The 13,559-nt window shown below is 40.8% G+C and overlaps 1 protein-coding gene across 1 annotated transcript in view; it reads right to left on the bottom strand.

Annotated features, from left to right (window-relative positions):
* Nucleotides 1-9,387: 9,387 nt before the first annotated feature.
* The window catches only part of LOC308298322 (RAS guanyl-releasing protein 2-like), a 92,538-nt gene continuing 88,366 nt past the window's right edge, over nt 9,388-13,559 (bottom strand). Inside the window, exons 16-17 of the mRNA XM_080741896.1 lie at nt 10,537-10,599; nt 9,388-10,330 (exon numbers count right to left, since the gene is read on the bottom strand). Of these exons, the coding sequence (XP_080598022.1) occupies nt 10,541-10,599 (59 nt within the window). The 3' untranslated portion in view covers nt 9,388-10,330; nt 10,537-10,540. The remainder of the gene's footprint in view (nt 10,331-10,536; nt 10,600-13,559) is intronic.

Below are 13,559 nucleotides of genomic sequence, written 5' to 3'. Positions count from 1 at the left end.
CAATAATAGTATGAGACACAATAATAGTATGAGAGTATACTATGGGGTCTATTTTGGCAATGACCTCAATTTTAAATCCTTAATAATCACCCTGGTTATGGGAAAAATAGAATCACTGAGAGTTGTGGATAATTAGGGCAGAAGGAGACTGAATTGAATGTGTGTCATTGTGCGCCCAGGCACACAATGTGTCGGAGACTCCAGTGTCCATAGGTAGCGCACACTCAAAGAAGTGGCATAGTGGGTGGTTTTAGGATCCTACACTTTCCTAAATCTGTGTTGCCAAAATACACATTTTAGGGAAATAGCAACAACACGCCCACGGCCACACCTCCATGAGCAAAGAACGGAGTCGGCATAATGGGCAGTGGGTATAGCGTCCCCAAAATACCATTTAGGGATAGAGCAAGTTGCATTGCCCGCATTTTGCGGGTATAGGATGAGGATAAGGGGTAACGGGTGGCAGAAATTAGACCCCCTTATACCAGGATGAGGATAAGGGGTAACGGGTGGCAGAAATTAGACCCCCTTATACCATGCCCTCTGGAAATGTTTACCAGTATATATCACCAATGGTTGCATTGTATTTGTCAATTTGTGTGTGTTCACAGGTGCTTACAGTAAGTATCTACCATACATTCTCATGGGAAGTACCCCACTATCGGCTCATCTGTGGCTAACCTCTTCCTTCCTGAGACCCTCCATAAGAACCTTCCGGAAACACTGGAGCAGATGCAGAAATGTCAAGGGTAGGTTCAAATCCCCTAAAGTTAATTTCAATGTTTTTCAAAGTTAATTTCAATGACCCCCACTTTCGATATGCATTAGACCACAGGCCTCCATTTGCTGCTGCTTATTATCTCTATGAATCTAGTGTTCATTTAACACAGAGAGGTATCCATTAGTTCTCTCCTGGAGTTAAAGACCCTTAAGGGTACATTCTGATCCCTGCTGTTCACAGGAACTGACGTTGAGAACCGGTGATATATATTATTAATTTATTATATATCACTTATTAGTATCTATTAGCTTGGAAGGGGATGTCATTGGTAAGCAGCAGGTTTCTCAATGGTTCATAGTCCACCAATGAGATACAGACTGAATAAACAGAAATGGTGCCATCGTATTATGAACATTAGCTAGGAGTACTAATAATTTGATCAGATTCATAGAGTTGAAATGGGTGATGTTTGGTCTTTTGGCAATTGCAGCATATTTGACACGTCATCTCACCTTTTTACAGGTTGTGCAGGAGAGAGAAGGACAGTAAAGGAACACATAGTTGACCTCGATGACCATACATGAAAGCTAGATAGCATTTTTAGGTTTTAGAAAGGTTTTTTTTACTGATTAGGTGCTAGATTGATATTCCTATGCATGTGTTGTATTGTTGTTGATGTATTGACATATTATCTTGCTTATTGTAAGTTGCTCTGGATTAAAAGCGTCTGCTAAATGCCTAAATTGTAATTGTAAAGTGACCTAATTATTCCATGTGAGGTGAAATTCTGAGCACTCTTGTGTATTGTTGCCAAATCTACATTCCTGTGTCATGTAATCCTTCACATCCAATGACAGTCTGTAAATTGTGTGTGACTAGTTCAGCTTATGCCTCCACAGAACATCATAATCTTCTTCTCTTTTCATTTAATGTTAAGGGAGTAGATTTGCAAAAAGGGTAAGCCTGTCTGTTATTCTGGTGTCAGTTTGCCTGTCTTAGAACGTGTTTAACAGTGATGTTTGCTGTCCCTCTGGATTCTGTCCTATTTTCTCTATTGGCTTGTTATATAACACTTAATGTGGTTTCATTTGGTTCTTGAGTTATTAACGTGGTCTTATGTTCTTGCTCTGAATTATTGACAATCTTTTATATTGTGACTGATGTCACAGTTCTGTCACAGTATTCAACCTTGTGTTGTGATTGGCTCTCCTAAATTCATGTTTCTTTTTTTTTTATTATTACTCTTAATTTTTATCCCACGATTTTTGTAACCCATTTTTTCACCCGGTGCCAATTGCCTAAGCTGTGATCCTGGGCTCTACTCTCCCTCTGCCAACCTGGGGAGGGCCCCGAACTGAGCTCATGCTTCCTTCAATGCATGAGGAGTGAGCAGGCCGCTTCTTATATCACCTGACAGGGGGAGCTTCCCCGGTTGGACGTAGCGCGTGGAAGGAACACGTTATTCCAACCAGTTCCATTCCCCTCCATCAGGCGCCCCGGCTGGCCAGGGGGAGGCTTTATAGAGACCAGGATTACTGCATGTTTTTGTGAGGGTATCTACCCTAGGAGACACGGGGAGAACATGCAAACTCCACACAGAAAGGCCCTTTTGCCAACCCCACCTAGGGTGTGGGCACTGATGACGCGGAGGAGGGAATAAATTCATGTTTCTAACCCGGAAGTGCTATGCATAATTTCTAGATAGTAGGGGTAATGGCGCCCTCCGGTGATCCGCCGAAAATACCTCCTATAGAGATACTGTGAACCAATTTGTGTGATTTTTGGACAAAAGAAAAGTGCTTTGCACAAATCCGCCTCCTGGTGGCACTATAACAGGCCCATGTGAAAAATGGGTTCTGCTCCGGCAGCCAGGTAGTGTGCGCGCACAGTTTCGCTGCCATCGTGCCAACGGCGCCAGAGATTAGCTGTCCGTCCGTCCGTCCCCGGACGGACATACAGTACAGGGTGCAAAACATAGTCGCGGCCATTGGCCTGGTGGAGACAACAACAGCAATTAAACAATATAACCTATGCCAAATACATTTGAGTAACAGTAACCACTTGAACTGTCAATACTTAATATACTTGACCTTTCACTCTGTACTTAGTCTGCTCTTTTTCCCCTCTACACCAAAGCTCTTTGCCAAAAAATAGCTGATAAGCTAAGTTGTGAGCTTTGAATCTGCTATTTTTGGCTAAAGTTCTTAGAATATGGACTCTTGGATCACTCAAATATTTGGAGGACCCCCTGTAGTAACTCTGGGTCCCAGACCCCCTGTTGAATACCCCTGGCGTACAGTGTTCAGTCTTAAAACAAACCAAAAAAATCATCATGGTATGATGGTATGAAAGCTGGCAACCAAAGTACCCTAAAGGAAATGCATTTCCCAACAGTTTTGTAACTGTAACAGTAGCCACTCTCCAGCTGTTGCAATCTCAGTGGGAGCAAACAGTTGCTATTTTTGCAACTGGATGGTTGACATTTCAAATCGCTGGGTTAACAGGGAAAATAAATTGTGAGATTGTGAAGGTGACATGCTTCACTCAGACCCCTATTCCAACAAAATAACTTATGTTCCAGCGCTGCTTCCGTTCAGGATTCTTGGAATCGTGGTGCTTTCAAGCTTTTAAGCGTAACCTCAAGGCTGTAGGCATTAATGCCTAGCTAGATAGACCTGTATTTGTTGTTATCCTGTGGGGGATATTTGTCAAACTTGACACCTGAATATAATTATGCATTTCTGGTCCATGTTACACTGATAAGAACCTAGATGCGCACGCAGGTCGGTACCAAATGAGCCAATAAAACCAGCGCTCCCCAAAACAACAGGTTTGGGGATTGTTGGGAATTGATTACATGATACAGTCACCTGTGCATTTAGTCTCAATGTTTGTAAACAAGAAATGGGTCTATTGCATGCATATTTAAAAGAGAACCAATACTGGATATGAGGATGAGGAAAGCCCTTGAAGTATATGTGCAGTACAGAATTTCTAAAGTGGAAACGAATGTGTCATTTTGATTCATGATTGATCTATGTTGCTAATATAGGCCTATATAACCTAATTTGTATAATTAGAAAATATCTCCCCTTGTGGAAATATTGACAGCCATCTGCTGTGTTTGTTTTTTGATTTATTTGACTGGGGAGAAAAATCACTCAGATTTGACTGACTGAGCTTTTGACAGAAAATAATTGTTGAGTTGATTGTGATAGCAAGCTGCAAATAGCTTAAATAAAGTCCTTGAAGGATGTGGCAGTACCTATGTCAATATAGCCTATATATTCAACTTAATTTATTTTAATCTGCCATTCCAATAGAGAGTCAATTCATTCTAATCTAATTGCAATACTAACTGAACAAAAATATACATGAGTGATTCCTGCTTCACTGGTCACTATAACCCTGCAAGACCCGAATTAATTTCTACTGGCCAATTAAAAAAAAAAATCTGATGGTGTTGTAGGAGTCCTAATCACAGGAAAATGTAATGTTAAAAAATTAATAATGTTTTTGTAAGGTTTTATAGCCATAAATCATAAATCATAAATCATGCTCTAATTTGCATTTTGGGGATATTCTTCACAATAATAACATATGTACATGTTCTAGACATTCTAATGATCACGAAAAAAAAATATTACAGGCATTTTACTTATGTTAGTGAGAAATAGCTTCAGTTAAAAAGTGAGATGTTGTTCGTCCAGACGCTGGAATTTCAACTTCTCTAGGAGGTGTGAATGTCAGCCTCTGTGGGGGGTATTTATATGCAAATATCGTGGCTAGTGGCATTGTAATACTAACAGAACAGGAAAACTAATTATATATATTTTTTTTTTGCCAAAAAGCAACGCTGGGCCTTGCAGGGATAAAGCAGTGGTTCTCTCCTGCTTCACAGGTCACTATAAGGCAGTGTTTCTCACCCTTTTCAGGCTGTGACCCCCACAATAAGCATATTTGATCTGGGGACCCCCACCCCGATAAGTAGGCTACTTGGAATTGTATGGAGTTGAGGCATTACATTTTGTTTGACTCGGGTCCACAGATAAATATTGTGGAAATAGCAGATCTTTTATATCTGCTATTTAAAAATGTTTAGCTTCTTTCTTGACAATTTGACCTGCTTTTATAGCATAGTTTGTTGATTACTTTTGATGCAGTAACTCTAATATGATTCATATGTCATGTATTTTTTCTTCCTATCGCCAAAATAAAAGTCTGGGTTTCCGAGGCTATATGTCATGAAACTGTACCTTTTCCTATTCTAAAAAAGTTTTCAATCAATCAGTCTTTTTTCTTTTCTTTAGGTGTTAAAAAGGTCTTAAAAGTCCTTAAATTGTCACTTGACTTCACTGTCATCTGGGGACCCCCCAAAATCATGTGGGGGTCCACACCCTCCCCCCTCAGGTTGAGAACCACTGGGGACAAACATTGCACCGTATTGTTCTGAAAGGTTCTTTCACAAACATGTAGACAAAGCAAGAAAATAACCATAGTCCAGCCAACACTAAGTGACATAGCCAGTATTTACTCTCTCTTACATTTGGAAAAGAAATACCTCAAACAGCTATTTAAGTGAGGAAACCTTGATCAAGGACAAACAATCAGTTTTAAACATGGCACTCAAGGTTCACCTCATGTCTCTTCAACAGGCACAAGCACCAATAAGGAAATATTACTTATTTCTTTCATATTGACATTCAAGATTGCATGTGTCCTGAATAAAAGGATAATTACCCATGCTTACAAAAATATATATTGTCACTGTCGGGCAGAAACCTCTTATCTCCATATACCGTATTTTCCGGACTATAAGGCGCACTTAAAAGCCTTTAATTTTCTCAAAAAACTACAGTGCGCCTTATAGTCCAGTGCGCCTTATATATAGATCATTCATTGACATTGACATTCCCTTTAGCACAGCTCCATCTGTTTGATGCATAACGCAACGGTAGCGTCTATTATGTGCGCCTTATAGTCAGGTGCGCCTTATATATGAAAACAGTTTGAAAATAGACCATTCATTGACAGTGCGCCTTATAGTCAGGTGCGCCTTATAGTCCAGAAAATACTGTATATATATATTTTTTTTAAATGAATGTCCTACTTTGATCACAGTCACACTACAGCAGGGGTGGGCAATTTGATGATGGAGAGGGCCACTCCATTTTCACACTCACTCCAGAGGGCCACAATGCATATACATAGCAAAAATAGCCGATCTACAAGCTCAAAACGCCACGCACTTTTGAATAGGAATCCCGAAAAGTTACTTTTTTTCTTCTTAAAAAAAAAATCAAAAGCATTTATGTGTTCTTATGTTAATGTTATGAACTTAAATACCAATACATTGGACATAAAAAATACAATAACATTTGAATACTAGTAGTTTAGCTACTAATATAGAATGAAGTAATTAAAGTTATACCATGTAACTTTTTTTATAAAACAAATCTTAAAATTGTCCTAACTGTTAAATCGCTAAAGTTTTAGAACCCCCACTCTGTTAATTTCAGCTTCTAAAGCCTTCTCTTTATATGTTTTCTATGAGCCGTGAGGGGGGGAGAATTTCGCGGCAAAATGACGTCATCTGCATCATCTGTATACGTTGTGTATACGTTGGCCAATCATATCGCGGATCATAAACACATGGTACACTACCGGCCAATCACAGGCGTATCTGCCGCATCTTCAGGAAGTAGCTTCCCTCAGCTATGTGTTTGCATGGTGAAGGATCTGAAGGATTCTTAACCTCTTAATCCCCAAATCCTGGCCAGAAAATTACGTTCTACCATGGTTCTACCCCTCCACGGATTCGTATCGTCGCGGTGGTTTGTTGCGGCGCCGCTCCGGTGGTCCTCGGCGGTGGTCCGCGACGACTCCGGGCGGAAAAACGGCCGAAAAAAGCAATACCGCTACTGACCACTAGTTTAGCAACTTACACAGTATAGCTTTAAAGCAGGTCATTTTTCCATGTTTGGAATTGTAACAGCTGAAATCAATAATATATCAGTATTCCGGTATTAACCTGTGGGCCGTATTAAGTGAAGGTGGGGGCCGCATGTGGCCCCCGGGCCGCCAGTTTCCCATGTATGCCCTACAGCATCACAAAGAAGCATTAAAAGTAGCAGATCGACCCAGGCTCAGTGGGCTGACCAGGCGGTCCGGAAACCTAGGCTCCTCCTCCTAATGCATTGCAGGTTCGAGTCCTGTGCCCGAAAAACTCCACATACTCTATCGACAAGTATGACCCCCTAAGGCCGAGAAGTGACCGCCAGGTCGCGCTGAAAAGCTGCTGACTGAGCAGCGTTCGGTTAAAGCCTGTGAAAGCCACAGCCATTCAGCGACGCGCCACAGACCCATGTGAGTGAGTGAGTGTCACACCAAACTTTTTGTGACCTGCCTTCATGGATAACTGAAGTCGATAGGTATCGAAATGTTGTGTATTAGCTTGACTCACGGACATGAGCGTGACTCACGGATATGAGCGTGACTCACGGACATGAGCTGGACATTTTCATACTGGTCGCAAAATAAAGGCAAAAAGTAGATCCACAAGCTCGAAACACGGCACAAAGCGACCCGTTTTGAGCTTGTAGATCTGCTACCTTTTGTACTTTTTTCAATTTGAAACCTGGAAAGTATAACAGTTTGGGACATAATTACTGTATGAGGTTTCCACCCGACAGGGACAATATGTTTGGCAACAGAGACATCTGGCTGTAGAGATTGGAGCCAGGAAGCTTAAAAGCATGCACGATAAAACATTAAAATACAACCGGTATCAAAATAGATTCTCAGGGCAATATCACCCCCCCACCCCCCTCCCCTCTGCTGTCAGATGAAAGGCGCCATAATGATGATGTTTGTTGTGTTTGTTAAAAGAGGGATTTACAAGATCCCTTTCTGTGTCCCTTTTGGAACTTAGATTTGAACCTTAGTGAGAAAAATGTGTGTACTTCCCTGTCAAGTTAGACTGGGAACCCATATACGTAACTATACCTTTAAAAATTATAAAATAAAAAATAAAACTTAGGTCGGGTTTTTTAGAATCTGTCTTAGCTCTAAATGGGTTAACAACATTGATCTTGTTATACTTGGGTAAAAAGAAAAGAAAAAGATATAGGCTATATTTTAACCTAATAATTGTATTTATATTTATCCTACTAATAAACAACCGAATGTCGGTCCGATGTCTGATATACACGCATGCTGACATCACTGATACTAAACAGTGCCCACATTTGGAGATGACTGACATCACTGATACATCTGGGTTCTCCAACATTACTTCTGAGACTCCTACATTCAATCCCTCATATACTGTGCACAGCCCATAACCCAAACTCTGCACATAATTTGAAGCACACATCTTCGAACGGGCAGGGACTCGTTTATATTGATTTCCCAAATAAAAAAAAGATAGCCGACATGCAAGCTTGTAGATAGGCTACTATGTTCACAATAAATAAAGGTTTAAATTGGACAGGGCTTTACAGCAAGTGACTGATTTGATGTGAGGTTTTCATCTGACAGCAGTGTTTTTACTTGTTGTTGCTACATTCATAGAACGGTATTTATAGAGTACAAATTATCTTATTATTATCTGTGCACTGGCAGCACAAGACACTATACTGTATACTGGAGGTCAACAGCACAGCAATTATACCATAGGACAGTTAATGTATACTGATATAAACATGACGAAAATATACCGTAACACTATTAATCACAATCCTTTGTCATTTAGACTGTCCACGGCACGCGCTGGTGAAGCAGTGGTTCCCAGACCTTTTATGGACCAGGGCCCACCCACCCATTTTGACAGCACATTTTAGTTTTGTTTTAGTTATTGTCTTTTGAGTAATATTTAGTTTAGTTTTTGTCATATTTTAAGTCATCTGAAATGTTTTAGATTTAGTCTAGTTTTAGTCGAATAAATGTCATACAGAAATGTATTTTGGCAGGCCTTGGTTTTACACTTGGTTGCATGCTGAAAATACAATCATGTTGTAGTGGTCATCTTTTTTAGCATGAGCACGGCGCACCCACATGCATCGACGTAAAACAACTCTTAAGTTCACACCTCAGCAATGTTTACAAAAGCTGTAGTGTCACACCACCGGGCATTAACATAGGAGCAAGCCTGGATGCGTATAAATGGTCTGCTAACTCCTGTTAGTATAGGTGTTGAGTAACGTGCCTGTGACGTCTTTAAAATAGCGTCCCTACCACACTTGTGAGCTTGTAAATCTGCTATTTGTCAGAGCGCAACACCCGAGCGCAACCAAAGATACACTTACTTGTCTTTAAGTTCTACTGGATCTCTTCTCCTCAAGTCCCTCCCTAACATTTTAGTCTTGTTTTTATTTTTTGATGAAGTAGTCAATATATTTAGTCTTAGTTATAGTCATCATAGCTTGGTTTTTATTTAGTTTATATTTCGTTTTCGTCAATGAAAAAAGGCAATTGACGATCTTTTGTCATAGATTTAGTCCATGAAATGAACACTGCTTAACACGGTCGGCAGCCGAAACCACGTGTATTTTTAGAGCATGTAATTTTTAATGATCAATCAAATTGATTGTATTCTGGCTTAGATCTGTGGATCTAAGTATACTTTAGGTTCTAAAAACAAATTTTCTTTGTCGAGGTTTAAAAAAATATATATATCATAACATATTAATGTTACATTAAAATCTTAGTGTTTTGCCAATTATTTGACGGTCCACTTGCAATACCCTCGCGGACCACGCCAGTGGACCCCGGACCACAGGTTTAGGAATCACTGCTTTTAACCGTTGTTTATGTTGTCTTCAAGATGGCTGCATTCTCCATTAAATATCTGACGGTATGAATCCATTGGAGAATTACTTTTTTCTCTTCTTCTACTTCTTCTTCTTTTCTTCTTCTGGATATGACATCAAAATTGGTCCTATAATCGTCCCATTGAAATGTACTTCAAAACAAGACGTTACGATACAAAGCAGAGGGTCTCAGGATACTGAGACTGGTCCAATGTGGCAAGTTTTACATTCGTGGCGATAACAGCACCTGTGTTTGTTTTTTTTAGAGAGAGAAACATGGGTAACACACATACATGTACAGTACAGCCATTGCAATCTGCAGCAAAGTGCACTCAAAAATAGAAATCCATAAATCAACTATACTCCCCAAATTCTAATGAGGAAATATACTTCAGATTTACCTTTACATTTAAGTGTTAAAATAGTCAAGGTTTCCTTTTTTTTCTTCTTATTTTCTTTCTTTTTACAGTATAACACTACGGGTCGACATGTAACCAAAATGCAAGAGATTTACATATAAAACCACATACAAAGACATTCCGTTTTGAGTTCACATTTTCTCAGCACATTCGTTTGCATGATGGGATGTTGTTGAAGTTGCAGTAACCATATCTGTCCACTAAATGGCAGCATGTGGGTATGCTTTGTCGTGTTCAGTCAGTGCAATTCAGTGTCTATTTCTTTTCTTATAGGGCCTGTCTTAACTGATGGCTGCACTCTCCTCTCTCTTTCTTATCTTCCACTGGGCTCCCAATAAGTGCTGGTTTTTCCAGCTTGTCCGCCAAGCAAAGAAAGGATTCTGAAAAAGAGAGGGCAACGGCAACTTTAACAGACAGATCAATCAATATGACACGTCCTTAGTGTTTTCCTTTTTCTTTCCTCTTCAAATAACCCACAGTATAAGCCTACTTCCTCCAGCGATGGATCGTTCCTGTTTAAACAAGACAGCGACTGACTCTGTTCGGCCGTGGAGCCGAAAGTGCCAGCAGAGGTAAATATCCTCACCTGGTTATAGGTGGATGTCAAACACGCCGTCTTCCACTGTCTCGATGTCTTCTTCAGCGATGACTGAAGGAAAAGGTGAAAAGAAGGCGTACATAGTGTTATATTGAAATGGAATTACATAATAATAATCTTTAGTTGTCAGATACACTGCTGTAATTTGAAATATGTTCACCGCCTTTGACCCATCACCCATCTCTTGGATCGGTGAGCTGCAGCCGTGCTCGGAAATCAGTAATGGTGATCAACAATAACAGCTCTGTAACTCTGAGAGTGTACTGAGAGGGTCCATGTGGTTCCATTTGTACTCTCTCAGAGTCATAGTGGTCCTTGCAAATAAAACTTTTGAGAACCACTGTGCTAGTGGACTCATAATGTGCCATAGTGTTGTCAGGGGCGCCACAAGCCATTTTGGTGCCTGACTCACAACTGGCTGTTGGACACATTTTGTCCATGTACGGACATATCGATGACCCGAGGTAGTGCTGAGTTGACAGTCCAGAAACACAAGGCTCACATGACAAAAAAATAAAATAAAAGCGTTTGGTGACCCAATGGCCTTTGCTCTAACCCCACCCTCAGGCCAAAATTTCCAATTACACACACATCTCAAAATCTATAATGGTGTGATTGTCATGAACCTTTACATGCTCCGCTAGGATGAACCCTACCGATGTTGCTGACTCTGTGGCCTTTCGTCAAGCACCACTCTAAGCCAATCTTTCCATCTCTGAGAAAATAGGCAGATTGCCATCGCAGAGTGCATTCACGCTCAGGGACGTGCTGGCCATTGGAAAAAGCGGGACAACTCCCGAACGGCCGGTTCAGGCCGGCCATTAGGAAAAAAATAAAAATAAAATGTCGGCCTTCGTTCCATTTTGGGGGCTGGGCGGCCAACAAAGTAAATCGTCTCTGTCGGACAGAAACCTTGTATCTCCAAGTTTCAAATGTATACATTTTTTCGCAAAGTAAAGCCCTGCTTCATCATACAAGGCTGCTGCACAAAAGTAGTGAAAACAGCAGATCTACAAGCACACAACGCCTCGCGGTGCGAGGCGTTGTGTGCTTGTAGATCGGCTGTTTTCACTAGTTTAAATCATTTTTAAAATGATAAATAGAGAGAGAGACTTCTCTCTATAGCGCGCAATAAGGGCCTCTACAACTCTTTTTCCCGGGCTGAATCAGGGGCCCAGCATGTCCCTGTTCACGCTCCCCGGAAGAGCGTTATTCCAGTGATCCCAAACATGACCCTATCGCCAGTGCCGCCCTCAGCCACAAAATATCATCTTTGCACACTAAGATATAATGCCATATGAATGTCAAATGATTACTGTTGCTACGTCCCACGAGAGTGTGTTGCTGCTGACACAGACAGTTCTCAAGCAGAGGCCGTTTTCTCTGTCTGAAAAATTCAATTTTAGTGTCACAATGTTCAGAAAATATGTGGCTTGAGAATAGAGCATCGCAGAGGAAGTGGTCCCATTAAAAAATCTCCCATTCATTTTCCCCATAGACTTTTACAAAAATATTTATAACAATTGTGTTAAGCCTAGAACAAAGCCATCCAGGATTGCAGTGAATCATGACGATAAAACCTTTGATCCTATGTGAAAACATATTTTTATATTACATTATTTGATATACTATTTAATAAATACCCTTTGTTTAGCGATTTTCGAAATGTTCTTTTCATAGAAACAAAGGTTTTATGGACATGAATCATGATTCACTGCAATCCTGGATGGCTTGGTTCTAGGCTTAACATAATTGTTATAAATATTTTTGTGAAAGTCTATGAGGAAAAAGAACGAGAGATTTTTTAGTGGGACCAGTAAACCACGCCCACTGCGATGCTCTATAACGCTGTCCGATATTTTGTTCGGTGACCATGGGGCTAAAGAATGGGTCAGAAGCTGACTGTGTTCACATTCACTTCTCCCATTGGAATTAATAGAACTTAAGGCTCCTAAAGAGGCGGCCACCAATACGTCACACAGATACAGGAAGTAAAGCGGAGATTGCATGTCTGGCTTTTCTATTGTTTGTCTTGGTAATAATCTAATTTAGATCGCTGAACCCTACAGCCTTTCCTCTGGTGCCACCCTTCGGCTAACATTTCCTGCCCATTAGCGCTGCTAAAGGGGTTTTAGACTAGACTTAATTTTGCTAGTACTTAGTTAGTTAGACTCTCATTGCCAGACAATAAGAGGTCTCTGCCTGTACAGATACATCGGGGGACTTCCAAATTAGAAGTTGTTGCTAGAACAGCAGTGAGATTTAATTTACGAAGAAACTTGCAAATTTGAAACTTGGAGATACTAGGTTTCTGCCGGTCAGTGACGAAATGCTAAAAATAAATCTAAACCCCCCACCCAGCTTTAGAAGCAATGAAAGAGCTGAGATTGTCCTCTGTTGAGTGAAGCGTTTAGAGATTGACTTGCGAGTCTAGCTACTTATATCCTGCCGAACAATGTCTCTTTGTGAGATGATTGTTGAATGCACAAGCATGTAAGTCTGTGTGTGTGTGTGTGTGTGTGTGTGTGTGTGTGTGTGTGTGTGTGTGTGTGTGTGTGTGTGTGTGTGTGTGTGTGTGTGTGTGTGTGTGTGTGTGTGTGTGTGTGTGTGTGTGCGTGCGTGCGTGTGTGTGTTCTTGTCCACACCGGGCTCCCCCAGAGTTTACTGTCTAAGTGTCCTTGAGCAAGACGCTGGACCCCTAATTGCTCCTGTTGTGCAGGTTGGTGCCTTGCATGGTTTCCTCCGCCATCGGTGTATGAATAATGTGTGTGTGAATGGGTGAATGTAATGCACACTCATTGTAAAGCACCTTGGATAAAAGCGCTATATAAATGCACCATTTACCATTTATTTTTCCCATTTGCTTTTCCTACAAAAAGGGAAAAGCCCTTGATACACGTAGCAATTCTTTCATCAATATCAACCAGCAACGACCAGAGGCGTCAATTGGGTATGGCCATTGGCAGCGTCATTGGATTAATCTGTGTGTGCCTTCACCTGTGCAAGACACC

Source organism: Nannobrachium achirus (genome assembly GCF_963921795.1).
Source record: "Nannobrachium achirus genome assembly, chromosome: 14".
NCBI classification, from domain to species: Eukaryota; Metazoa; Chordata; class Actinopteri; order Myctophiformes; family Myctophidae; genus Nannobrachium; species Nannobrachium achirus.
The sequence above is the reverse complement of the archived record's forward strand: the minus strand, read 5'-3'. Positions and strand labels throughout refer to the sequence as shown.